At 38.8% G+C, this 27,386-nt stretch overlaps 2 protein-coding genes across 3 annotated transcripts; one reads left to right on the top strand and one right to left on the bottom strand.

Moving 5' to 3' along the window:
- Positions 1 to 56: 56 nt before the first annotated feature.
- LOC141796623 (nuclear receptor-interacting protein 3-like) lies at positions 57 to 5,005 on the bottom strand. The gene is made up of 7 exons (XM_074677847.1): positions 4,703 to 5,005; positions 2,930 to 3,100; positions 2,754 to 2,836; positions 2,518 to 2,657; positions 2,379 to 2,431; positions 2,197 to 2,285; positions 57 to 2,102 (listed from the first exon to the last, which is right to left on the bottom strand). The coding sequence occupies exons 1-7, from the start codon at positions 4,868 to 4,870 to the stop codon at positions 2,081 to 2,083; spliced, it is 726 nt and encodes a 241-aa protein (XP_074533948.1). The 5' UTR covers positions 4,871 to 5,005; the 3' UTR covers positions 57 to 2,080.
- Positions 5,006 to 6,722: 1,717 nt separating this feature from the next.
- On the top strand, positions 6,723 to 27,219 carry znf143b (zinc finger protein 143b). Of its 2 annotated transcripts, none has more exons than XM_074678171.1 (15): positions 6,723 to 7,115; positions 10,145 to 10,257; positions 10,381 to 10,569; positions 11,294 to 11,374; positions 13,857 to 14,053; positions 16,987 to 17,055; positions 17,142 to 17,258; positions 17,406 to 17,481; positions 17,609 to 17,734; positions 17,813 to 17,992; positions 20,369 to 20,596; positions 21,165 to 21,316; positions 23,970 to 24,122; positions 24,312 to 24,440; positions 26,884 to 27,219. In XM_074678171.1, exons 2-15 carry the CDS (start codon positions 10,152 to 10,154, stop codon positions 26,965 to 26,967), a joined length of 1,887 nt encoding a protein of 628 aa, XP_074534272.1. In that variant the 5' UTR covers positions 6,723 to 7,115; positions 10,145 to 10,151; the 3' UTR covers positions 26,968 to 27,219. The 2 variants fall into 2 exon arrangements, with proteins under 2 accessions (XP_074534272.1, XP_074534271.1); XM_074678170.1 differs by having other exon boundaries at positions 10,142 to 10,257.
- Positions 27,220 to 27,386: the final 167 nt, after the last annotated feature.

Below are 27,386 nucleotides of genomic sequence, written 5' to 3'. Positions count from 1 at the left end.
CAAGGCCTACTTACGTTCAAGTATCATGTTAAAAATACAGTACAGGAAAAAGATCACAGCATTTAGGATTTTATTGTTATATTCAGTGCTGCAACTCAGCTACAGGTATAAGTGATAAAATGTATCTCAAGTGTCGATAACTTTTTGTAAACATTACAAGGCAGTGACCTCATTGTAAATACATGTTTTAACTACAAAATACATGAACAGTCGTACAAAATACCATCGCTCTGAATACAACAACTTGTGCTTGACCTCTTTGCTCCACTTAAACCTCCTCTTCTCTCTGTGAATGTACTCATAGAATAACAACTGGCAGAACAATTGCTATTTCACTACAATAGCTAAAGTACAGGTGAGGAATAAGGGCCACCAAAATAAAACATGTGTAGGTTAGGCCAGTACACCTTTTGATGTCTGAAATTAATGAAAAAAGTTTTCTTTGAAATCTGGATTTCTAACATTTTGAGACTGGAGTTGAAATTCTGACTTTTCTTCTTGAAGTGGGGCTCAAACTACAGGATTTCAAAAATCTGAAATAGGTTTGTGTCACATGCATAAGGAGAATCTTCTCAGACTATCTAGACTAGTCTAGAGGTTTCCTCATTTATGGCTCTTAAGTTTTTTTGTTGTTGTTTTTTTTTACAATTTATCTACTTTTATTTTCTTAAATAATTACCATTATTTTACTACTTTTATTATTTCTTCACTTATTCTCCTTTTTGTATCTATTATTTTTCCTCTTGGCCCTCTTTACAATTCATTGATTTATGATTTATTGATGTTTACCAAAAGGATATTTAGCTGAAAGTCTAGACTCTATGGAAACCACATGACAGACTCCTAAACTGACAAAGGAAAAAAAAATTATAATAATTATTATTTTAATTTAATTTATTTATTTATCTATTTTATTTTTGCTATTCATTAAATTAATTTGTATGTATTTATTTATTTTTTCTCCCTTGTTTTGTATCTAATCCATATTATGACTGTTCAAAGTAAATGGACAGAGAGGAAGAGAAAAAAAACAGGAAAAATTGAATCTAAGATGTATTAAATAAGTGGTATTATAATACAATATTCCAATAAAAGAGATTAAAAAATAAATAAATAAATAAAATATGCCAAAAAAAAAAAAAAAAAATTATAAGGGCACCCTGGCAATAATCTGGACCCAACATTGGGGTCGACCTTGGAGAATCCTGAGGTGTGAGCCAAACTTAAGACTTCAGACTCAGGACTCTCTTTTTTCTCAAAATTTCAACTCCAATCACAGAATTCTGACTTTAATCTCAAACGCTGATTTTAATCTCTGAATTCCAACATCAATCTGTAGGTTCAGATTTAAATCTCACAATTGCGACTTTAATCTGCAGGTTTTATTTACTTTTTGTCACAGGATTTAGATTTAGATTTAGAAATATGACTTTTTTTGTTTTTCCCAGAATTTGGACTTTTATTCTAGAATTCTGTCTCTAATTCTAGAATTCTGTTTCTAATTCTAAAATTCTGTTTCTAATTCTAGAATTCTGTTTCTAATTCTAGAATGCCTTCTTGATCTCAGAACTCTCGCTTTAATCTCAATTGGCCAACCTTAATCTCAGAATTCAGACTTTGTATTCTGGAAATTCTTAGTTTAACGTTAAAAAAAAAAGAGGAACTGACTTTTTTCTTCTTCTCCTTTTAGTAAACTGTTCCAACCACATTTTATCCAGTGGCCCTGATCCTCTTTAAATCACAATTCTATCAGAATCTTAAAATCTACACAACCACTAGTTGGTTTAATTCTTGTTTTCAGCTGTGCTACACAAGCCACTGTAGTGACAGCTAATGCTACATCAATGCTACATCAATGCTACTCCCTGCTACACAAAATACTGTTTGTTTGTGTGAGATGCTGCTGTGAAAAACACTTTCTTTATGTACAACATGAATCAGAGAGGATTATCTGGGAGAAAGGAGGAGTTTATGAGGTGAAAAATCAAGACTTTCCAACAAAGTCTTGTCGTTGTGTAAGTGTAGAGAGCTGTATTGCTTTTGGTCTCTGGGGGAGTCGGGGAGAAGAGAAGCCGAGTTACTAGTCGCTGAAGTTATGAGAACTGTAGGAAGAAAGAAAAGACAAATAGATTTGGGAAGGCTTCAGGTCAGACAGGCTCATTTGTGAATATTCAGGACAGAGGTTGAAAATCTGACCTTGTGTTGTTTGGCTTTTTGACAAACTGAACCTGCTCCCTAACAACCGTTCCTAACACCAACATCTGCTTCTCTGTGTCGATCACAGTCTGCAGATAAAAAAGAGAAGTGAAAGAATATGATTAGACAACACGTTAGACTTGATTCGTTTGTGGTGAACTCTTGAGGAGAAGATGATTTACCTTCAGAGCTTTCAACGTCTTGTAGCCCAGAGACATCAGAGGCCGGTTACTTTCTGCAAGGAAATATAATTCACAGAAAAACTGTACAAAAAGATTTCTGTAAAATAATAAAAACAGTAAAATAATCCTCTATTCTTACCCACTACGACAAAGGAGCACATTATCCGAAGCTGTCCGATGCTGAGGCTGAGTTCTCGGATTTGCCCGTCGATGCAAAGCTTCCGCTGAAATGGAAAACCGTCGGCTTCATTCTTGATCTCTTCAACCAGCTCTTTCCAACTTTTGAGAGAAACATCAAACAGAAAAAGATGACTCACTGAACCCTGAAAGAGATCTGAAAAAAAAAAAAAAACAGAAACTGAAAAGACGTCTCACCCTGAGCTCTCCACGGTGAATGAGGACATCATGTTCAGTTTGCAGCCGGTGTCGATCAACACATTCAGCTCCTGTCCCAGACACTGTGAACACACACAGAGGAGCAGGAGGAGAGGCTCAGAGACGTGATTATTTATGCGTGATTCAGACACAAAAACACAGGAACACACACCCACCTTACAGGGCACATAGATCAAATCTTCCTCATCATCTTCATCCTCGTTTGAATGTAAATGACTACAGTTCAAAAAGACTCCTCTGTTGTTCTGAGTCTCTGCGCACATGCTCATTCTTCCTCGGGTCAGCTTGGCCTCCAGCAGGCGCTTCTGGATGATATGATGTGGCTGCTACAACAGAAAGAAGAAAGAAAACAAACAATTTATCATTTAAAGAGGGGGTGTAATGCTTTATTTCAGTCTTTATTCTGTCCCACTGGGGCCCCCGTAGTATTTTTACACAGCTCCCTATTTTTCTCCCTCTCTCTGTTGTCTTAGAAAACCCTTCTTTAAGCTTCTGTCTGGAAGGCTTTGTTTAGCTACTGTCTCTTTAAGGCTTCCACCTCAACAAACCCCCTTTTCTCTGATTGGCCAGCTCCCCAGAGGCTTGTTGGGGGTGAAGCTATGGCCAGATCTTTGTGCTTTCTAAATTGTAACACTTTATAACAATATAAAAAAAGAAAAAAAAAGGACTTTAAAATAAAAATAGAAGAAAAAATGTCAAAGCAACAGTCAAATACGCTATGACTTTTTTCATACCTTAAAGGATAAGTTTGGTTTATAAGTGGAACAAAATACTTACCCAGAAGGCTCTTCTGATCCAAGCAGTGCTTCGGGAGATATTTAGATCCAAAATCGTGCAGCAGACGATGGGATCCATCTGGGCATAGAGAGTGCGCTCCTGAAACTGCATTAATCGTCCAAAAACTCATGTTTTTCACCAATATTCCATCATGGTCCGCTCCGGGTTAGTGCTCTGCTGCAGTCTGTGTCACTCCAGGCAGCGCTGTGTGGCTGTACTGATCTCTGAACTGACGAAGACTTTGTTTACGTTTGCCCCTCCGCGCATGCGCAGTGCGGCTCATTGTTTCAGGGTAAGACGCCAGGCTACATGACGACACGCGGAGGGGCAATCGTAATCGAAGTCTTCGTCAGTTCAGAGGTCATTACAGCCACACAGCGCTGTCTGGAGTGACACAGACTGCAGCAGAGGACTAACCCGGAGCGGACCATGATGGAATATTGGTGAAAAACACGAGTTTTTGGACGATTATTGCAGTTTTAGGAGCCGCGCTGTCTATGCCTTGATGGATCCCATTATACGGACGTCTGCTGCACGATTTTGGATGTAAATATCTCCCGAAGCACTGCTTGGATCAGGAAAACCTTATGGGTGAGTATTTCGTTCTACTTCACAATATAAAAGCTGTATAAACCGAACTTATCCTTTAAAAAACAAATATTAGCTTGAAATGTTGGATATCACTGCTTTACACGGGCAAAGTTTAAAAATTGCATAGTAAATGTGTATTGAAGTGATCACAGACAAGATTTGCGCAATTTGTGACATCACAAGTTGATGAATCTCCTTAAAAGGACAAATTCAACATTTTAAAAAGTGAAAAAAGAGTAGGGCAATGCAAAGCCTGAAAATTAGCATGATAATCCCTCATTATGATGCCTAAATTGAAAATATTCAAGAATGCAATGTGTTGCAACCGCCCCCAGTCTCCCCTACTAAAAGGCTAGCATCTGGACACAGACACTGACATTATATTTTTATATTAGAAACGTTAAAGGCTATGGTTTCTATCTGAGATAAACTGCATTTCTATCATAGGAGCTTTTATTAAGAATATGTCTAAAAATAAAGCAGAATAGCTGATTTTTGGTTTGGTCAACGGATTAGCATGACAACATGACGCCAAATGAAACCCACGATAAGAGACACACCCCCTGTTTGGATGTCCCGAGCTTCTTCAGCCCATCCAACGGCAGCAGATCCGCCGAGTCCTTATGGAGGAACTGGATCGCCTGTTTCAGCCTCCTCTGCTGCCTCAGAGTCGCAGCATCCAGCAGCACCGAGTCCCCCCGAGTCTCTGGCCGAGTCCCCTTCAACATGTCAGCGGATCCCAGAGCAAGACCGAGGCGGAGAGTCTCCGTCTGACCGACACCTGAGCACAACCTGTGACTAACAACACGGAACCCCCGAGGAACAGTGATGCTAAAGAGGAGACTCCTCTGTTCTGACAGGTGATCAAGTCAGACAGGCGACCAATCACACTTCCGGTTACGACCTTCAAAATAAAAGCACACGAAAAAATCGCGTTTTATGAAAAGCAACACATCCATTCAAAACCATTGAACATTTAAAATAGCAATACCTACTTTAGGCTACTTGTTCTTTATGGCAGATAAATTCGGACTAAATTTTGGACTAAAGTTGTTGTTCTTAAGTGTAAGGATTATTATTAATAAAAATTCTGAATTTTTAACCATAACAGCTTAATTTTATAGGAACACTATTAACACCTCCCAGTGTTGCACATAACAGGAAAAAATGAGAGCCTGGCCCCTCTTAGTTTTCCATTTTAAGAGTATTTTGGACCCCTGTTCCCTTTTATCAAAGATGTTTCATATTTTTATGCTCCAAATGCGAGCCTTGGTATCATTTTAACACCTTCAACCGACTATGAAATGCATGACACTGACCTAAATGGTGGAAAAGGGTCACAAGGGTTGGATATTTTTAGATCATGTTCCAACTCATGACTCAGTTCTTGAAAACAGATACTGAATAAATGCCACGTTTTATTTTGAAAGCGTTTTTCTTGTTTTGTGGCCTCCTAAAAGCTGCCTTAAAACACAGAAACACAATCGTCACTGAATCGTGACTCCTTTTGGTTAGAATATTTTAATTTCAAATTATTATTTTTTAAATGGGACGCCTAGGTCTGCTGTAATCAGTGTTTGTTGAAACCTATTTTTCTTTTAGTTTTGCTGCATTGAACAAAGATACAGCAAAAAATAGAAGAACACAAAAGAAAATACTTGTGGTACACTTATGCAATAGGCAGCCTTGCTGTAAGCCTAGAAATTGACCACAGTGGAAATATATCTTCAGACTCTTAAAAAAAAATAAAAATCAGTATATGTGTTAGCTCTGAAAGGAAATCATGTTGATGCTGTTGAAAACAACGTTGCTTCACTGATGAGTCACAAAATGGAAGACAAAACTTGGTTTTATCATACAATTAGCCATAACATACTCACCAACCTCATAAATTAAAGGGTCCCCTCTCATCCAACACCGTCCTGACTTGGGGAAACGAGGACTGGTCTAGTCCCAAAGGTGTGCTGGGGTATCTGGGAGCAGGGCCAGGATGATGAGAGGCAGGGCCTCCATGGACTGAACTTTTTTGTCCAACTCATCACACATCATTTGAACACCAAGTCAACAATGTCCTGTTTTCCTTATACTTTTTTTTTTTTTAGATGTTATTCTAGTAATTTTAGTGTTTGCTTGTCTTTTAAGATCTTTACTTATTTTTGAGGTTTTTTGTATTAAATTGCTTTTCTCATATTTCATGATGTTGTGTCATGACGTATTATTATTTTTTGTTTACCTTGATTTTTCAGATATTCTACTTGTATTTGAAGATTCCCCCCATGTTTTCAAATTTTTGCAAGTACTTAAGTGTTTTTACATATTGTACGATTTTTTGGCTTATGTTTTCAGATGTTTTGCTCTTACTTTCAGATGTTTTACGCTTATTTTCAGATGATTTACTCTTATTTCCAGATATTTTGCCCCTTATTTAAGATTATCTGCTCTTACTATCCGAATCATTAATGTATTTTAAGTCGTTTTCCTCTTTGTAGTCTCTCCTGTCATGTATCAGCTGGACATTTCATCCCTCTGAGCCTCTCTTCACTGCATTGCCCATGTTCCCCTTTTTTCCCACACGACCTTGTTTTCAACATGGATGCCGAAAAATCGACCCACACATCACTGTTTATGTCACCGAAGAGGAGCTGTAACCGCATGCTGTGACACAGCGAGGCTCGAATCCGTAGAACCGGATGGTTGTAGTTTAATGCAGAAGCTTAAATATTTATTTTGATGGCACCGCTGCTCAATTTCAGTCAGAAGCCACAGACAATACGAAAACCGACGCGGAATGGCGTCTGCTAGGGGCCCGGGAAGCTGAATAAAAGGCACACAGACTGGAGCTGGTGCTCTGTAGCCAATCAGCGCGTCCGTACCGCGCACGGAGGATCGTGCTGTCATACATGTTCCCGGTGTGTGGACGCTGCACTGGTGCATGGTGGTCGAACAGGAGGAATTGTTGGAAATTTTTCGGAGGTTAGTAAATAAATTGGTTTTTACCCAGTGTGCATTATTCCCACAGCCATCTCTGAGAGCGGGAGTGTCAGGCTGCGGCAAGGATTGAGAAGATGGATTAGGAATACTGTTTTAATCTCACAATAAAGTGACACCCGTCGAGTCTAAATGCTTATGTTAACATTAATTAGCTCATGGTTCTTGTTTCCTTACTGCGTCGCTTCTAACTCTAACGAAGCTAACAGCTTCGTGAATGCTAACTAGCCTTCTAGATTCCACAGACTCATCTTATCATTCAAATATTAACCCCGTAAAGCTGCTTTCTTGTTTAACATGGCCATCTTTACATCCGTGTTTTGCTTTTACAGCTGAAAAGTCGTGACAGCTCCTTTTGACGTAGTTAGCAGTGCTATTAGCATGGATGCTAACCTCCCCATGGCGTTTAGGCGGCTTCTCTCATGCTAACAAACTGTCACTTCGAGCTAACTGACCTGCGTTAGCTTTACCACTCAGCTGGCTCACTAGTTTTGTTGTGTCATTGTAAGATGCTTTAAAGCTAGCCCTCAATTCAGAATAACAAGCGCCCACACCGCAACGTTTAATGTCAATAAAGACACCAATTCACGCTTTCGGGTCCGGTTATCTTGTAGTCAAATTTAGGTCAAGACCTTCTGAATAAGTTAAGAACATGCCTCAGCAAGTAGCATTTAAGTAGATGTTAGATACAACAACATCATTTGTGTTTCATTAAGCTAATGAGGCTGGAAAAGCCCTCAAAACCAGGGTTACCAGGTCTGGGTGACACATCAAAACCAGCCAAAAACCAGCCCAAAACCAGCTCATTGCCTCAGCAATTACTTAAAACGATTAATATTACCAGTACAGCACATCGTATGACTACCTCTGTAGTTACATTTACACCATAAGTCAAGGGTCTCCAACCTGCCGCTCTTTTTTATTATTATTATTATTATTATTTTTTTTTTTTTTGCAAATTTATGACATTTCATCAATTTCTTTAAAATTTTGCACATTTTTAAGATTCATTTTTTATTTTGCAAATTTTTGATCTTTTTTTCAATTTCCAAATTTTGCAAAATTTATAAAATCTATGACACTAAAAATTTCCTTTTTTTCCCTTAAATTTGCAAATTCATTAAAAAATAAATTAGATAAAAAACAAAGAAATCACAAGTACAAATTTATAAACACTAAAACTTCTCATTTAGATAATTATTCACCTGATTATACACTTTTTTTTTGTCTTAATGTGAAGATAAAGTAGATTTTGTGGCTCCCGAATGACTTTCATCCAGGTGAGCTGAGGCAAAACGGCTCTTTTGAAAGTAAAGGTTGCAGACTGCTGCCATAAGTGGTCTGTGTACCAGAAGTGACAGCAGTTCTGCTGCTTAATTTATTAAAAGCCCTACATAACAAAGCACATGCAAACACTCCCTTTGATTGTTTTCAGTCAGTGTTATATTTTAAATGTGTTTGATGTATTTAATATCAACCGAAACGTCTTACAATGTCACTGCAGTTTTTTTTATTTTATTTATAAAATATGAGGATAAAGTTGAAAACATAACAAGGGTATCATACCCTGTGTGGCTAATACCGTACGGACCGGTAGAAAGTTAAGGAGAAGGTATATATGTGCGGAACAGGATCTCTGATCCGTGTGGGACACAGGAGCCACCACACATCCACGGGAGTCGTCTGCAGGTTGGAGGTTCTCACAGGATTTTGAAGTAGCTCGATACTTCAGCAAAATATTTTTAAAAATACTCCTAAAAACAGGAGGAAAAAACTGCCATGAAAAACAGCAGGTTGAGGTTCTCGCGGGATTTCTAAGTATCCCGATACTTCAGGAAAAAATTACTCTGAAAAACAGGTAAAAAGTAATCTGAAAACAGAAAAAATTATAACAAAAAACAAACCAATAAAAAAAATATTAATCAGAAAAACAAAATTAATGACCATAAAAAATTACTCATAAAAACAGAAATAATCATAACAAAAACAAACCAGTATAATAATTATAACAAAAAACAAACCAAAAAATAAATTACTCCGTAAAACCTGAGTTGTTTTTTTTCTTCAGGTGAATGCAATACGCTTCCGTACAAAACAACTTTAAATTAAACTTTTATTTTATTGCACTACTGTATCATATCATTGCACATAAGTGGAGCAAACAATGTGTGTGCTGTGTGGGCTAAGTTAGCATCACTGTCATGTTACACTGCTACATATAAACATGAGTCAGGGAGAATGAGGTCATGTTGAAGCCAGGGATGGAGGGGTATTCTTGTTAAGTACAGACACTGACATGATGTTCAACACCTGCAATATGTAGGTTTTGGTAGTGATAGCAGGTGATAAAAATAACAGCAACATGAAAAGCACAATAAAAGCTATCCCACAGTTTGGTAGCAAAGATGTTTTTTTTATTGTGCTGCAAGAACTGAAATCTAAACAAGTGTTTATGTCTTGCTTTTAGGACTAAAAAGTCTTAACAGACTTTACATGAGCCACTTTTACCTGCCTATTTGTTTCTTCACTCACTTGCAGATTTCTTTACTCTTGAAAAAACAATTCAGAAACCAATTTTTTCCTTTAATATCTTGAATAAAACCGTTTTTCTGAACTTGCCAGGCAAAAGTGGCTCATGAAGTTTAATAAGACAGTCTTTACTAAGAGTAAGACATGCACTCTTGCTTAGATTTCAGTTTTTGCTGAGTGGTTTATTAACTCTGCTCAGACTCCTGAGGATATTTTAGTTGTTTAGAAGTTAAGCTCATTATGGCTTGTTGGATTGTTTCTTCAGGATCAGTTGAGCATATATGGCTGCTTCATCAATATTAGATGATCGCATCTGAAATGCATGCGGGCTCAAAAGACTGTTGAGCAAGATTTTGTGTGAAATGTTGAAGATGCAGTGCTTGTAGGGTAGCAGTCAGCAGATGTCTCCGTCCTCAGTGTTCCTGTCGTGGTTTCTGTGTGGTCTGACATTTAAAGTGCGCCCCCTGCTTGTGTCTCTGCAGCAGCTGAAGCATGCTCTTGGCCCAGATAAACCGGAACTCGCAGGGAATGGCTGAGTTTCATGATGCAGACGGGCAGCCGGTCACTCTCTGTCTGACAGAGGCTGTGACTGTTGCAGGTGAGCTCTTTAACTCTCACTTCTACTGAAGCTGCTGAGTAAATCTCCCAAATGCAAGAAGCACTGTTGTCAAAATCTTTAGCTTAACTGTTTAAGTTCTGTCATCTTTAACTGAATCCCCAGACGGTGATCAGATGGACAGCATGGACACGGTGAGCCTGCAGGCTGTCACTCTTGCAGATGGATCCACAGCGTACATCCAACACGACTCCAAAGCCGCCTTTTCAGACGGTCAGATCATGGACGGTCAGGTGATCCAGCTAGAGGACGGATCTGCTGCCTATGTTCAGCACGTGTCGATGCCGAAAGCAGGTTAGTCACAACTTTCTGCAGGAAGCTACAAACTACCAGTAGCCACGTATACATGGACCCAAATATTGCGCTTGCATTCAGTTTATTTGCTCAAACTGAAAGAATTTAACCTTTGTTTACACCTCATTCTGAAAGAATATGCCAATCTGAATGAAAATTTAATCAGTTTCACAGGGGTGGAATATTCCTTTCCCCAAACTGATTGAGGAATCATGTGTCCACTCAGACGGAAAGTTGTCAGGGTACGTTCTCTCAGCGCATGCTCAGATATGACGTAAGACGCAACTAGAGACGTTCCTCAAGTTTAAAAATGGCCGCGAACCGTCAGCAATGGAGGAAAGTTTGCTTTTGATCCAAACTTTAAAGAACTGAACATAATTTCAAGACTGGACGGACACTCGCAGTACGGAGTATTGCAACACCGTGATAAAAAAAAAAAACTGTTGTCCTCCGTAATTGATAGATCACGCGATGTCTATGTTTTTCTGCGCATGCCCCGTTGAGTATTCTGTTTGATTACAGCAGCACATGTAGACCAGAGAATATTCCTTTCCATGTATACTATTGTTTTCGGAAAAGTCATTCAGAAAGATTCCATTCGGAAAGACGAAAAACTCCTCATGTAACCGTGGCTAGTGACAGAAATGATGCACAGGCGCCCATGAGCTCACAGGAAGTGGGGTCTCGTTTATTGATGCTGTGTTGATACATGTTGTGTTTGTAGGAGGGGACAGTTTACAGCTTGAAGACGGACAAGCGGTTCAGCTGGAAGATGGGACAACAGCCTACATTCACACACCCAAAGGTGAGACAACAAAGAGCTTTAGTTATGAGCAGAAGCTCATTTCTTCTATAAGCATCTTTATTTCTCCAGGGAAATTCAGCCACTACCAGTGTTGCCACAGTTACTTTGAAAAAAAGTAATCTGATTACTAGTTACTGATTACTCCTTTAAAAAGTAACTTAGTTACTTTACTGACTACTCGATTTTAAAAGTAACTAAGTTAGATTACAAGTGACTTTGTTAGTTACTTTCAGCAGCTGCCAACAACACCTGCAGCTGCATGATTTGGCAAAAATTGTACAATGCAATTAAAATGAATTATAATATGAGCCCACATGTTTTGTTTTAAAGTAACATGCAGACATTGGTAGTTGTAAAACGTGTACTTAAAAATTAAAAACAACAATATTCATTTTACATATTTTGAATTTCAACAACGAATGCTTTTACAGTACCATTTTTGGTGCACTGCGCAACTTTTTATTTAAATTATTTTCTTTTTAAATTCTTTTTTTTTTTTTTGGTCTAGTTTGGTTTTTATCGGTTTCATTTTTCTTAAAGCTGTAGTCTATTGAACCTGTATTTGAAATACAATAAGCAAAAATAAATGTTGCTGGAGTGTGGGCTCACATAATCCTCAGTACCCTGCTCGGGGCACCCCAGTCTAAAAAGTCTGGGCACGCCCCTGCTTGCCACCGGGTGCCTCGTTGTAGCCTACGTTATGTTGCTCTGCTCCTCAGCGGATGGATTTGAGCTAAACTGAGGGTTCAGATCATGGAATAGAGGGAGTTACAGTGAAAGACAGGATTCACCCTTCCCCAGGTAAAAATCAAACAACTTCTCAAGCGTTTATGGCCGCAGTGCGCAAATCTCTCTGATTGATTCCTAAATGTTTGAGTGAAATATCTCAAGTAGGGCTGTCATTTTAACGCATTAATTAGATTAATTAGTTACACCGCAAATTAACGCGTTATAAAAATAAACGCAGATTAATCTGGATCCAAAACCCGCGGGGCGTTCAAAAACGCACTCATTTTCAAATGTCTGGCATTTACAAACAGTTTGTCCTACTTGGAAAAAGTGGTGTTCTCGTCAGATTTTCAAATTTCCGACGGGGGGAAAGCGAGAGTGACTTTTGTGAGACTGCTGACCACATCTCGTTTATTCACACATCCTTTTTGAAAATCTGCAGAAAATCAACCGTTTGCTCTAGCTCAATTCTGTAAAAAACAGATAATTCTACACTCTTTACTTCATTAAACAAGCCCTGAATGATCGATATTTGTCCTGTATTTAAAGCTTAAGAATTCTTTGAAAATTTGCCTCCATCTTCCTGGTGTCATGTTTCAGCTTGGGGCTGCTCTGCACCAATGAGCAACAGTTTGTGTGTTCAGAGCATGTAAAACTGAAAATACTTCACTTTTCTTTGATCCAAGACTTGAAATAAGTGTTTTGTACATAGTTCCTCACAGTTTTTAGCCTGTAGCCCTGGTTCTCCTGACCTCATAGAAGTATAGAAGTTCATATTGCAGTGAAAATTGAGTCCACATCGAGTAAAAACGTGACAGAAGCAAAATCCGTCAAAAAATAAAATCAGCTTATCTTATGTGCAGGACTGTGTAGATTTTGTAAAGATAGAACCATAAAACTTTTTTCATGTGTTCCTTATGCCTCAGGGTACCTAAAAATGTGTTGTATATATTCCCACCTTATTTTTAAATGTTTTTTAGTGTCTTTAATGTAATTTTAATGTCCTGGAATTGAAATTCTTTATTTTGGGACCTTAAGAAGATATCAGATTAAAATGCGATTAATTAGATTGATTAATGAATTACAAATCCTGTAATTAATTAGATTAATGTTTTTAATCGCCTGACAGCACTAATCTTAAGGAAACTGCCAGTGCAGAGTGAACAACGAGCCATAATATTATCATCTTTAGCTGACACAAACTCAAAACAGTGACCGTGTTTCCAGCTAGAAACAAACATCTCTCCTCTCCCTCTATGTATATCTTTGTGTCACTGGCTGCTATTACACGCGAGTTGTCCTCATGCTGAAAACGTGATGAACACGTGACTCCCGTCAATCCCAGAGACACAAGAAAAAAGCATTTAGATTTTTTTTACATGAAAAATGAAAAGAAAAAGTAACGCACAGTGAGTTGAATAAGTAACTTTAATCTGATTACTGGTTTGGTAATAGTAACGTGTTAGATTACTCGTTACTGAAAAAGGTGGTGAAATCAGAGTAACGCGCGTTACTGGCATCACTGGTCACTACAGTTGCCTTTATACATAATAAAAGAAAAATATCAGAGTAGGCTCTGAATAGAAAGTGTTAAATAATAAGGAGTTAAGGCTAAATAAAATAAATGATACTGAAAACTACAAACCTTATCCATGAGCTTTCAACCGTCTCAGTTTTCATCTTGGACCTGGGCCCAGTCTCCTCATTCAACCCTCGCATGAACATCCTCTTCCTCCTCTTCATTTCTCTGCAGAGACTTACGACCAGAGCGGCCTGCAGGAGGTGCAGCTGGAGGACGGCAGCACTGCCTACATCCAGCACACGGTGCACATGCCTCAGTCAAACACCATCCTCGCCATCCAGGCCGACGGCACCATCGCTGACCTGCAGGCTGAGGCTGCAGCCATCGATCCTGAAACTATCAGCGTGCTTGAGCAGTACACCACCAAGGTGAATAAGACCATGACAAAAAATGTTTGTCCGTGAACCTTTTGCATGGACGAAAAATGTTTGTCCGTGACGAAAAATTAAAAAAAGACTAACAAAAAGGCATGATGACGAAGACTGTGATGAAATGTAGATGACATTTTTGTCCAAAAAAAAATAATGATGACACAAAAATGTTTGGGAGGGATGGAGACAGCACCTTACCTTGACAACACGTTGGAGCACATGCACAAGCAGCAATGCTTGTCAGAGGATCATGGGAACAAATACAAACCTTTATTATTACACAGTCTATGGTACATTCTCAAGAATATAAACAGTAAGAAGAGCAAGGGTGGAGCTGAAAAGGCGAGAAATAACAAAAGAAAAGCATCAGACCACCGTGTCACATGTTTTTACAGCAACATGGCTTCACACACCTGATAAAGACTGAACCAGACCTCAGGTTTTCACTCAATCCCTTTTTTATTTTTCATCAGGAATCAAGCAGGTGAAAAACCTACAATCCCAAAACAAATCACTGTTAAATATTTCAGCATTTTTTCAAACAAGCAGAAGAACATTTAAATAAACATTTGCTTTACAGAATATTGAATATTCTTCATTTTTTGAACTATTTGTTTGAAAAAAACTACTTTATATTTTAGCCTGGATTTTATACTGATTTTAAACTTAAATCATTAACCCTATTTAAAGCTTTTAACAATGACAGGACATCAAGTTGTTAAACCAGATTTAATGTAGGTTTTAACACTTCTATTTAACCGAAACATTATTTTTGTACATTAGATATTTTAAATTGCATTTTAATAAAGTAAAATTTGATATTTTAAATCAATACTCTTTACATTTGATTATCTCAGAAGAAAGCCAACTTTAACCCACTAAAAAAACAAAAAATATTGAGATCACAAAACCTAATGCCAGAAATCCAACACAAAAATTCCCTTTTCAGCAGAGAAACCAGAGAGACGGTATGGTACCGGTTTCCAGTACTTTTCTGTGTTTATGTGATAAAAAAAATATTGATTTGTTTAATAATAAATTATATATTTTTTCAATTTAACATATTTATTCTTCGATGTATAACCATTGCTGTGTTTATGTCCAGCATGGAAAATCACCTACTCTTCTACCTGCTCACAGTCGGAAGGATGCATTTAGGTACCTAAACTTAACTAAAACGGTACTTTTGCTACAATTCAGTAGGTACTTTTAAAAATACCTAATTCTGTACCCACCCCTAGTAGGCACTAGGGGTGTAAATCACCAGTTTCATGATGATACGATATCGATATTCTGGACAACGATACAATACTTGGCGATATCACAGTGCTGCACAGTTAAAATAATATATGAGAACATCAATAAAAGAAATAAAATTAATTTAAGTAACACATAGAAACAAATAAGAGTAATTAAAAAGGCGGGGGGGGGATAAGACCATAAAAGGACACGGATCACACAACTCTCATGCTGAGTTAAAAGCCAAAGAATAAAAGTTAGTTTTAAGGTGCGATTTAAAAGTCGTTAGGGTGGGGGATTTTTTTATTTTAAGTGGCAGATCATTCCACACTTTTGGGATTTGAATGAAAATCATTTTGAAACAAAAATAAAATAGACCTGTTTCACTGTTATGTGCCACATTTTTCCTGTCATCAGTGAACATTAAGGGTCACTTGCTACACGATTCACCACCTTGAATTTACAAGTTTCTGTATAGATGCTGTGCTCAGTGGTTATTAACAGGTATTAAACCCTGCATTTTATACATTCAACAGAACAAAATGTGAACAAAAACCACGAGTTTCTGTAAACAGTCACTCACTTTTACTGTCTTATGCAAGGCAGATACTGTACGATTTCGAGGGGTTTCACCACGATTTTCCTGTCGCAGACCACGCTGCGTCATCATGGAAACATCGTAGCGTCGGGATGTCCGGTCGGGAGGTCGTAAGCCGTACAGTGTGAGAACACTCATGAGGAAGGATTAATTGCTGCTATGTTCTAGCGATAATGCTGCGACCTCCCGATCAAACTTCTGGCATGTCAGAAATTTTCGCCGTAGCTCGTACGATGTGAGTGGTGTTACGTCACGGTTCCACGTTCCCACCTGCGCAGAAGACACCGGTGGAGCTTTAAACATTGGCGGGCAGTCATAGGAACTAGGAACCTTTGTTTTTCATTGTTCACGCTCGAGCATGTCGTGCCGTCACACGCCGACTGACGCCGACAAGTAGTCATGGTTGTCAATAATCATGGCTGACAGCAGTCGTACAGTATCAGTACTCATGTCGCAGGGTCAAACAGAGTACAAGTGACAAACCCGGTCGTGCAGTGGGAGCATTTCCCAACAGACAGATTTCTACGTTTGCTAAAATCGCACAGTGTCTGCCCGGCATTATGAACAATATTTTTTTGGCATTAACAAGTTTTAGAACTCAGGAATAAACCAAGGTTTACAGTTGACCAGTACTGAGAACATAGTGCAAATAGGGTGCATGATAGCTATCAACTCCACCTAGTAATGTGCATTTTGCCATATAAAAGGTAAGAAACTTATGTGGGTATACAGACCAAATAACATATTTACATGTTGACCTCAGTGCATATTTAAGAAATGCAAAACTTAAACCATATCCTGTGTATGTAATCATCAGTAGTTTGATGAGAATGTGTTGCCTTCAAGCAAAACATAGCATGTGATCTCGAGGCACACACCCGCACTTCCTGACGGGGCTCTGCAACACCCCACGTGTGGATCGACTAAAACTGCACTTAAAGGTTTCTGGAGACTTAAGTATGACTAAAACTAAATACTGTGTGATTCAAAAGACCAAGACTAAATCAGAATTTGCTGTCAAAAATAAAACCGGTATGTCACTTTTTGTAGCTCTTGGTGAAATGCTGAAAGTTTTCCCTCTTCTTTCTGTCAGGTGGAGAACATAGAAAACCCTCTGGCGCCCTTCGGCAGGGTGGACGCTGACAACGGCGTCCACATGCGGGTACAGTACCTCTTCCAGAGTACAGTTTCATGAGCTGTTTATCCTCTGCTTCAAAAGCAAAGTCTGATTTTATCTTTTTATTTCAGATTGTGTTACAAGGTCAAGATAACCGGCAGAGCAGAGGCTCAAACGTAGGCGAGAAGTCTTTCCGCTGTGAATACGAGGGCTGTGGAAAGCTCTACACCACTGCACACCACCTAAAGGTGAGGCAGCTGTGTGTGTGTGTGTGTGTGTGTGATGTTTTACATGTGTCTACTCAAGTGTGTGTGTTGAAAGTTTTTTTTTTCTGTAGCATCTTCTTCTAATGTTTGTTTTTTAGCCTGACGCTGTTTTGTTTGTGCATCCTGCAGGTACACGAGCGCTCCCACACAGGAGACAAACCGTACATCTGTGACTACCCCGGCTGTGGGAGGAAGTTTGCAACAGGTGACTGAAAATTCAAATCAAACCATTTGACTGTTTTTGATGTAATTGTTTGATTTCCAATTGTATAAAGATAAAAACACACCCCTGACGTTATCAAGTAGCGACTAACTGAGTGTCTCCTTTCCAGGGTATGGGTTAAAGAGTCACTCACGCACACACACGGGGGAGAAGCCATACAGGTGTCAGGAGCTGAACTGCTGCAAGTCCTTCAAAACCTCTGGAGACCTCCAGAAGCACACGAGGACTCACACAGGTACACAACCAGGAACAACACAAGGCAATAATTGCATTTATAATATGAAATCTTTAAACTGGTGACTCTTCTCTGCAGGAGAGAAGCCTTTTAAATGCCCAGTTGAAGGCTGCGGCAGGTCGTTTACAACCTCCAACATCCGGAAAGTCCACATCCGAACACACACCGGAGAGAGACCATACTACTGCTCCGAGCCGAGCTGTGGGCGCTCATTTGCCAGTGCCACCAATTACAAAAACCATATGAGGATACACACAGGTGAGTTTTTTATGATCTCAGTCAGGTGATTTATGGAAATACAACTTAATGTTGAGGTATCGACTCTTTGCACAAATCACTTCCGTATTGGTGTGCAGTGGCAAGGGCATTTCCGGTTACCCAAAGAAGCAGTAGAAAGTGACAGTAGACGGTGTTATGATGGTAGAGATTAGATAAATATGGTGTTTTCTGGAGCTACCTAAAGTCTCTGTTAATGATATACAGAGAATCGTCCAGGTATCTAGAACAACACCATGTAGTAAGTCATGTAAAGGCTTTAAAATGTACGTATTTTTATGTGTTTGGAGCTTTAAAGGTAATTTGCTAACAGTAGCTAGCCCGAGCTAGAAGACTTGCTTTCCTGTTTAAAGTTGAGAGCTTCAGGTCAATCATACTTTGAAGTAAGTTCAATCATGTATATATACCTCTCACTTCATGTGTTTGTACTAGAGATAGACCGATATGGATTTTCCCAGGCTGATACCGAGTATCTGTAGTCAAGAAGACCGATAAAATATTTGAGGCCGATATTAATTTGCAGTCATAGTGAAACCATTGGTGTCAAAATTAAAAAGAAAAATACAAACTCAAACGCTTAACTGCATTCAAATGCCTTCAAGCATGAGTTTAGTAAACAGCTCCCAGGCTTAGCGTCATGTTTCTAAAGTTAAATGAAAACATCGAAAATAAATAGCTAAAGTTTTCTACAGTAAATAAAGTTTTCCAAAATTTCAATGTAACTGCAATTACTGTAATAACTGCACTGCTGATTGGCTGTTACCCAAGCCAATCAGAGTGGCAACAACACAGTTTTGAATTTGTTTCTTATCGGCCGTTGGATGAAAAAAAAGGCTGATGCCGATATAATAATTAATAATAATTTTATTATTTGTATAGCACTTTTTTAAAACAAAGTTTACAAAGTGCTTTACAAGCATTCAGCAAAAAACAAAATAACAATAAGCACAATGAAATACAATCAAATAGCAGTGTAAAAGGACAAAGGGTGGAACGGTCCTTTCCATAAATTATAATACTTAATAGAAACCCAGACAATACAAGAACCATGCAGTCTAAAAAGAGAGACCATGAGGACCAAACATAAAAAACATAAAATCAGCAAGAATAGGGAACGCAATTAAATAAATAAAAGTAAATACATAAATAAAAACACATAATAGTATTAATAAATTAACCAAAGGAGTAAAAAAAAAAAATATATATATATATATATATATATACATACATACACACATACACATACACATACACATACATACACATACATACATATACATATACATACACATATACATAATAATAATAATAAAAAGAAGAAATAAATAAATAAATAGGCAAATGAATAAAATAAAATAAATAAATAAATAAGATAGAGATAAAAGACATTAAAAAATGGTAAAAGACAGTAATAGACGGCATCACATAAAAGCAAGTCTGTAAAAGTGAGTTTTTAAAAGGGACTTAAAAGAAGCAACAGACTCCGCATGCCTTATCTCCTCCGGCAGGTCGTTCCAAAGTCGAGGTGCTCGGATGGAGAAAGCTCGATCACCCTTAGTTTTGAGTCTCGACTTTGGAACGACCAGCAGGCCTTCACCAGAGGATCTAAGGCTGCGGGCTGGCACATAGGGGACTAGAAGCTCAGATAAATAACTGGGGCCCAGCCCCATGATTGCTTTAAAAGTAATCAATAAAATCTTAAAATCAATTCTGAAGCTCACAGGAAGCCAGTGAAGGGTGGCTAAAACTGGAGTGATGTGATGCCGTCTGTTAAAACCAGTTAACCATGCTTCAAAATGCCGAATATCAGCCCCAAATCATCGGTCCATCCCTAGTTTGTACTTTTATCAAAGCACAAGGTCAAAACAGGGCTACAAGAGATCTCCCTGATAGCCCGCTGATACAGAACTCTCTTACAAGATATATGCTAGCCGTTAGCATACATTGATCAAACTTCCTTTTTCCAGCAAAATATCAACTTTCATCAATAAACACACAAACAAGTGTAATAGTCTCGCACAAGAGAGTAATTTTTAATCTATTCAACATGTTGTATAGCTCTTAATCTACCAAAAACGATATAGAGCACTTGGCACTAGCTTGACGCTAACATACATGGGGAATTCTATTAGTATGCTAGTGGTTAGCAAACATCAATTAAACTTTGTTTTTTTTAGCAAAATATCAGCTTTCATCCCTGAACATACAAGCCCGTAAAAAATCAGGCCGCAATTAAAAACATTAACAGATTTTTAACCGGATACACGTCATGCTTGCTTGTGCATAAGGCCTATTATTGTAACAACTGACATCTTGACAACTTTTGGTTCATAATGATCTTAAAATTTTTGTTCCCAGGAGAGAAACCGTACGTCTGCACCGTGCCCGGCTGTGAAAAGCGGTTCACAGAGTACTCCAGCCTTTACAAACACCACGTGGTTCACACGCCCTGCAAGCCGTACAACTGCAACCACTGCGGGAAAACTTACAAGCAGATCTCAACGCTCGCAATGCACAAACGCACGGCTCACAACGACACAGAGCCCATCGAGGAGGAGCAGGAGGCGTACTTTGAGCCCCCGACAGGTGTGTGAATAATGTCACATTGAGAATTTTATTGAAAAGAGGTTAGATTCAGAGTTTTAGATGTAGATTGAACTTGAAAACAAAACTTAAAGTATCAGGAGTCAGACAAGGAATGAATCGCAGAAACTCTTTTGGATTTATTCATTCAATCAGGCAACTTTCGTGCTATTGCAAGGTGAAATTGAACAACTTGAGTGATGATTGGATTAAATTTTATAGATGAGTCACTTAAATTACTGCTTTATTTAAACTTACCTACAGATGACACTTTGGTCTTTCATTTGATTGTATTTTTTAGTGTATTTCAAGGGATTTTAATACCTTTAACTTGTTGTCCAGCAGTTGTCACATTTTCATTGTCACATATTTGGTTACCGCAAAGAAACACTAGAAGAGAAAAAGACTAAAGAAAGGTAGAAAAAACAGGAAGTAATGTACAAACATGTATGAATATAAAAGAAATTTACTAAAGATATTTACTGACCAAAGAATTTAATGTGGATAATATTTAAAGCATCAAATCAAATAACTATGACAAAGTGTTATTTTTCTAACGGTCCCAATCCAGACGCCATCGATGACCCCAACGTCAGCTACACTGCAGCTGTGGTCGAGAACGAAGACTCAGGCTCAGAGCAGGTTCCCATCGTGGACAGCACGGACATGGTCGCTCAGCAACATGTAGCTTTGGTAACACAGGAGGACGGGACACAACAACAGGTAATAATCATAATGTGTCTTTATCTGTGGAGTGCTTTTCGAAAACCAACATATTCTGCAGGGTGTCTGCGGGGTCTTAAAAAGTATTGATAAATCAATTGTGGGAAAATTAAGGCCCTTAAAAAGTATTAAAAAGTCTTAATCTGGATTTTATTAGGTATTCAATTTTATTGGTATTGGAGCTTTAACTCCAGCAAAGTAGATTTTTTCCACAGTCACAGTGGAAAAAAAAACGATGTTTCAGTGGCGTACTCGGAGCTTGAACTGACTTAATTGATTTGGCAGCGCGCTTGCAGGTGCGACGGCATGACGCAGCAAATGTTCTGGGGCCCAGAGCATAAGGAAACAAACAACAACAAAATGGGAAAGTGCAAGTTCTCCAACTCCTGGCTCCACATGCCCAAGTTTCAAAACTGGCTAAAGCCGGTCGCAAACAACAACCGGGAAGCCTATTGCTTACTAGAGATGGATACCTTTCGCATTTGAGACGATACAGTACCTATGACCGGTACCTGGCAATAGGTACTGGTACTCACTGGTACCAATATTCTGTACTTTTTTTTGTTTATACGGTAAAAAAATATCAAGTTGTTTGGGGATGAAGTATAAAAAAAATTCAATGTAACAAATGTATTCTTAGCTATATAACCTTGTAGTCCTGTGTTCATGTCCAGCTTGGAAAACTGCCTACTCTTCCACTCCCTCACAGTCACAAGGATGCATTTAGGTACCTAAACATGGTACCTTTTGGTTTTACGTGAATCGGTACCCGGTACTTTTGACAAAATTTGGTCGGTACCTATAAAAGTACCTAATTCAGTACCCATCCCTATTGCTCACTTAGCAAGAAAATGATAAGTGTAGCATCGATGGGCAAAAATGTTATATCTCATATGCCAAGTACTAGCCACAACACTGTCCTAGCCGCGGACAGCAGCAGCTCTCAATAGCATCTTTCTGTGTGGTCACCTGGTAACATGACAGGGGAGGAGGCTAACACTGCTACGACGGCGACCTCTGCCTCATCGTCTGCCAACATAAGGGTGGCTATGGGTGGCACACCAACCCTGCGTGCTGAGGTGATCTGGTGCCTAAATACAGCGGGGAACCACCACTCTTTGAACTCAAGCGAAGGCATTTCTGATATTTTTAAGTTGATGTTTCTGGACTCTGACATTGTTAAGACGTTCTTATGTGGCCAGGACAAGACTGGATATGTCATGAGATCCGGGTTAGCACTGTATTTTAAGCAGCAGCTTTTTGACAGCATCAACAAAGCTGGGCAGTTTGTGTTGATGTTTGACGAGTTTCTCAACCAGTCCACAAAAAGGAGGCAGCTTGGCGTCTACATTCGTTTTTGAGAGGATGAGCTGTTATTAGCAACCCATCTTTAATAGTTGTTAATTGCATTTTAACAGAAATGAGGTAAGCTGAGAAGGAATAAAGCTTAAAAGAATACATGAAACTAAAAGCAGGTTAATTGACACTCCCATTCAAACAGCTAGTCACAATGAGGTCTCAAAAGGTTTTGAAAGAGTTTTTAAAAAGTCTTAAAAAGGTATTGAATTTAACTTCAGGATTCCAGCGCACACACTGTTCTGTCTCTTTTCAGCTTTTCTGTCAAATTTTTCTGGTAAAATCTTCAAATAGTTCCCGGGGACTATCAGATACTGCAATAAACCAGGATCTGTAATGTCTAGAAGCAGAACAATAATCATTTTCAGTGGTCACATCTCTGATCACTGAGCCTTTCATTTAATGATGAATTATTGTTTTCATCTTAATCTCTCAGCCGGAGGAGACGGTTCCTCCAGTCTCACATTAATCCACCAAAACAGTTTCTTTTATAATTTTAAGAATAAGTAAAAATGTAGCAGCAAATGTGTGTGTGTGAAAAACACCGCATTTTCCCGCCTTGAGTAAGTCACATGACCAGCTGCACGGAACTCCTAATGAATGTGTGACATCATCACCAATTGCTGCAGCTGCACTGTGAAGTTTTGCTAACAGCTCCTCATAGGGGCCACGATTTTACCTAAATCACTGTAAAAAATATGATAATTTTGGAGGAAATTTTGTCGGGTATTCATCCATGTCATTTTTAAAGCTGTACGACTTGAGCTTTTTTGTGCAGAAGCCAAAATGTGGCAGCTTGATCTTCCACTGCCATTCATTCTTAATGGAGGGAGCTGAGAGGGCTTCTTATGGGTTCACCGGCTTTGAGGGCTCATAATTCGAAAACCATTTGACAAACATCAAAATCCCGTTGACATTTTGTAAAGCAGGGTCAAGTCTGTCATGTGAGTGAATTTCAAGCCAATGCCACTTATTGTTACAGAGGAGATCATTTTTGAAAAAAAGAGTAAAAATGTGGTGAAATTTGATTTTGAAAGGCAATAGCCAGCTTCCTGTTGGAGATAGGTCAGGGGTGTCAGTGTATGATCTTTGCATCTCAATGAGACAAACATTTTGACGTTGGTTTGATGTCTTTACAACATTCCTACTGGAGACTAGAGGCGTTTCAGTGTGCCTAGGTGGCGCTACAGAGCAAATTGTGGGATGTTGGGGGTCAAGTTTGGTATTTTAACAAATTTTTTGCCAATTTTGGTGAGGCGAGGACCCAAATGATTTTGATCTGTTCTGTCTCTGTCAGGTCAGCATCTCTGAAGCAGACTTACAGGCGATGGGGGGCACAATCACCATGGTAACTCAAGAAGGCACAACCATAACCATCCCAGCACACGAACTCGCCACGCAAGGCGCTCACTCTGTTACCATGGTCACGACGGACAGCTCGGATGAACAGGTGAATGGTCTTTTTGAGCTTTGTGCTGGAGTGATGTTTACTCCTCTTGTAGGAGAAAAATCAAAACTCCACATCTTCATACTGAGTTTTTTAATGACATTTATACTTTTATATCTTCTGCAACACTTGAACTTGTATACATATGTGTGAATAAATGTCATGGCTGATTCTTGTCTCTGTCTCCCTCAGGTGGCCATCATGACTCCTGACATGGCGTCCTTCCACACGGTGGAGGAGGCGGCTTACAGCCAAGAGCAGGAGGAAATTCATCCTGTCACGTTACTGGCAACTTCTAATGGCACTCACATCGCTGTGCAGGTTGGTAGGCAGAAAATCATAGAGCGGCCTCATGAAATGTGTGAATTTGTTAAAAGAAGGAAGAGACATGCACAGTGGAGTTCTGTGATCATTTGGTGCTGATTCTTCATCGTCTTTCATCGATACCTTTTGGTTTTCCCTGAAAGTCTCCCTCACTGCTCTGTTCATATGATACTGACAGGAGTTTCAGCCCTCAGGGCACTTGTTTTAGCCCCCTGCCCGCTAATCCCCTCACATCCCGCCCTGTAGAGCTGTTAGCATAAAGGCCTAACTGGAAATCATGGGTAGGAGGGGCTCTGCTCAGGGGTCTGGGTGTGTTTCTGCTCTCCTGCTGGTGCATTTGAGTAGGGATCAAAAAGACTAAACTAAATGAAAACTGCTTCAGGATGTGTGAGTTAGCATATCCAGGTCCTTAAAGACCACCAGGACTTCTTTTATTCCTGAACAAAACACAAATGTCACAATTTTATTTGAGGCACAAACATCAAAACAAAAGGACAGGGGTCACCAACAACTTGTAAAAGGGTCAGTAACCTTTCAGTCTGGCTTAAGGGTCAGAATTCAGTCATTAAAAATATATTTAGCAACTCTGTGAGATGAATCATTTCATTGTTGAGAGTCCTAACCAGATAATGACAAATAGAGAACAGAAAAATACAATGCAATGTAATGAGGTACATAACAAAAGATTAGAAATTCAGGTGACTAGAGAAACATAACATAAAAACAAATAAAACAGAATTGAGAATTTGTGGCTCAATTTTTACAACATCATTAACTTCCTTGCATATAAGTGGGACAAAAAAGAGAAGATGATCTAAACTTCTAATGAATAACTGGAAGAACAAGGTACCAAAAATCGTTTCAGGTAGTCAGGAGAGTTGAAAAGGCTGATAGTGAAATAGGTGAGAAAAGATCTGATGAGCAAAATCTATAACCAAAATGAGAATCCTGGGATCAAAGTCAGAATTCTGACTGTTTTCTGACAACTTTGGAAGAAAATACCTTAATTATGAACTATTAATCCCAGAACTCTGAGATTAATACAAACTATTTTTAGATTTCTGAGAGAGAGAAAAAATAGACTCGCTTTCAGGATCAAGAAAAACAAATACTGTATCTGACTTTGATGTTAAAATTTAGAGATTAAAGTTGGAAGAAGTCTGAGGGGAATTGGATTTCAGAAATTGACATCATTCTAAGATATACTCTAACTTTGTTTTTCACAATCTTGAAAAAAAAAACAGAATTTTGACACAAATATGAAACTCTTAGATAAATGTCTGAATTTAGACCTTTTTCCACTGATTTTTGGGGAATAAAGCTAAAATTTTGAGCTCTGATTTTTAGTAGTATAATTTTTCTCTCAGAATATAAATTAAAAAATTCAGAAATATGATTACCCCAGTGTAGAGTATCCCAGTACTCAACCGTTTCCTTCTTCGTAGCCCACAATGAATCATGTTTGGCAGCTTAAATCTTCCCTTCACTCGAGACCCTCCTAAAACATAACACACCCACTGACACAACAAGCATTTGACTTTTGACAAGCCTCCCGAAGGTGGTGGTAAAAACAGCCTTTAACATGAGTCCCCCTACAGGCTCTTTAATGTACACGTATTAAATTAGGTACACAGCATTTCAAGGCAAACAAAAACCCTTGGTACCCCTTCTCTAAACCCACCATGACATCACCTTCCCTTTAAGGTTTCATTCACGTGTTGCCCTCCAAACTTGGGTGGTGCATCAAGGACCCATTAAAGTTTAAAAGCATTTTTTTGTGATAAACACAGGCGCATTTCTCTGTACATGGTCCCAACCTTTTCCAACTCAGGGCCCACTTTAAGCCTCACATTTCCACAAGCCACCTCAGACCCCATAAGTACAGAGACCACATAATGCACTCTCAGAGCATCCATGTATTCACATCCTCACCCCCACAAAAATCATACTGTTTTGGAAAAAATCATGCAGCCCACTTGTAATGCCTTCTTAGCCCACCAGGGGGCCACAGTTTGGGAATCATTGCAACAGAGGACTGATATATCTCTTATCTTTCCAGGAGAAACGTGTCTCAGCTGCACCCGTACTGTGATAGTCTATTTAAATACTGTTAACTCTTCAGACTTAAACCCCTGAGGTGAGACCAGATCTCGTGACCAACAGTATTTTATCCTTGAAAACAGTCTCCATTCACCCCCTTCTGCCCCCTCTGTCATGTTAATAACACTTCTCAAACAGTCTTTCTGCTGTTTGCCGTCATGTGACTCTGTCAGTGAGGCCCTGCAGCCTACAGCAGTCAGTCACAGTCAGAGGTGGTATTGTTTTTTAAAGAGGTGGAAGAGTAAATAGATTAGATCAGCAGTGGTGGTAGATTAACAGAGGTTATCAGTTTGTCAATCAGTGTTTGAATTATCCACGCCATCTTTCTTTTCATCTACAGCTTAGTGATCAGCCTTCACTGGAGGAAGCCATCAGAATAGCATCAAGAATACAACAAGGAGAGTCACCAGGCCTGGATGATTGATGGACTCATTATGGACGAGGATCAAATCCATCTCCAGTGGACTTTATCAATGAAAGAATCAAAAGTCTTCCTACGTGTTTTTTTTCCAACAAAAGACAAAAGTTAGCTTTTACGTGTACATAGGATTTTGATAACTGGAGTTCTGCTATGCTATTTTATCCCTCGACCAAAGAGCTGGAAGAGGAGAAAAATGCTTTCTAATGTTTATGGTGCACAGTGCACAGTGCAGTGTACAGCTAATGCTATTTCTAATAAAATAAGAAACTGTGTGATTAACTCCATGTTTGGTTTGACTTTTGAAGCATGTCAGTGTTTTACTTTGACTTGAAAAAATTGAGAAAAGTTGGATTTCTGAAAAAAATCTCTGGATAGGAAAAAAAAGTTAAAAAACGTGAATTATGTCCCTTTTGAGAGAGAGT

The sequence above is a fragment of the Halichoeres trimaculatus genome, unplaced genomic scaffold (genome assembly GCF_033239565.1).
Source record: "Halichoeres trimaculatus isolate MK-OKI-2021-1 unplaced genomic scaffold, fHalTri1.1 fHalTri1_scaffold_10, whole genome shotgun sequence".
NCBI classification, from domain to species: domain Eukaryota; kingdom Metazoa; phylum Chordata; class Actinopteri; order Labriformes; family Labridae; genus Halichoeres; species Halichoeres trimaculatus.
Note: the sequence above shows the minus strand (reverse complement) of the source record. Positions and strands in the feature narration are given on the sequence as shown.

What these genes read in the sequence shown, in the direction of transcription:
- znf143b (XM_074678171.1), top strand. Translation starts at nt 10,152, where the DNA reads ATGCTCTTGGCCCAGATAAACCGGAACTCGCAGGGAATGGCTGAGTTT. An exon ending in TTGAGCAGTACACCACCAAG is followed by an intron (nt 14,054 to 16,986) that starts GTGAATAAGACC and finishes TCTTTCTGTCAG; the next exon opens with GTGGAGAACATAGAAAACCC. An exon ending in GCACTCACATCGCTGTGCAG is followed by an intron (nt 24,441 to 26,883) that starts GTTGGTAGGCAG and finishes TTTCATCTACAG; the next exon opens with CTTAGTGATCAGCCTTCACT.
- LOC141796623 (XM_074677847.1), bottom strand. Translation starts at nt 4,870, where the DNA reads ATGTTGAAGGGGACTCGGCCAGAGACTCGGGGGGACTCGGTGCTGCTG. An exon ending in AGACGTTGAAAGCTCTGAAG is followed by an intron (nt 2,286 to 2,378) that starts GTAAATCATCTT and finishes TTTTATCTGCAG; the next exon opens with ACTGTGATCGACACAGAGAA. An exon ending in AAAAAGCCAAACAACACAAG is followed by an intron (nt 2,103 to 2,196) that starts GTCAGATTTTCA and finishes TTCTTCCTACAG; the next exon opens with TTCTCATAACTTCAGCGACT.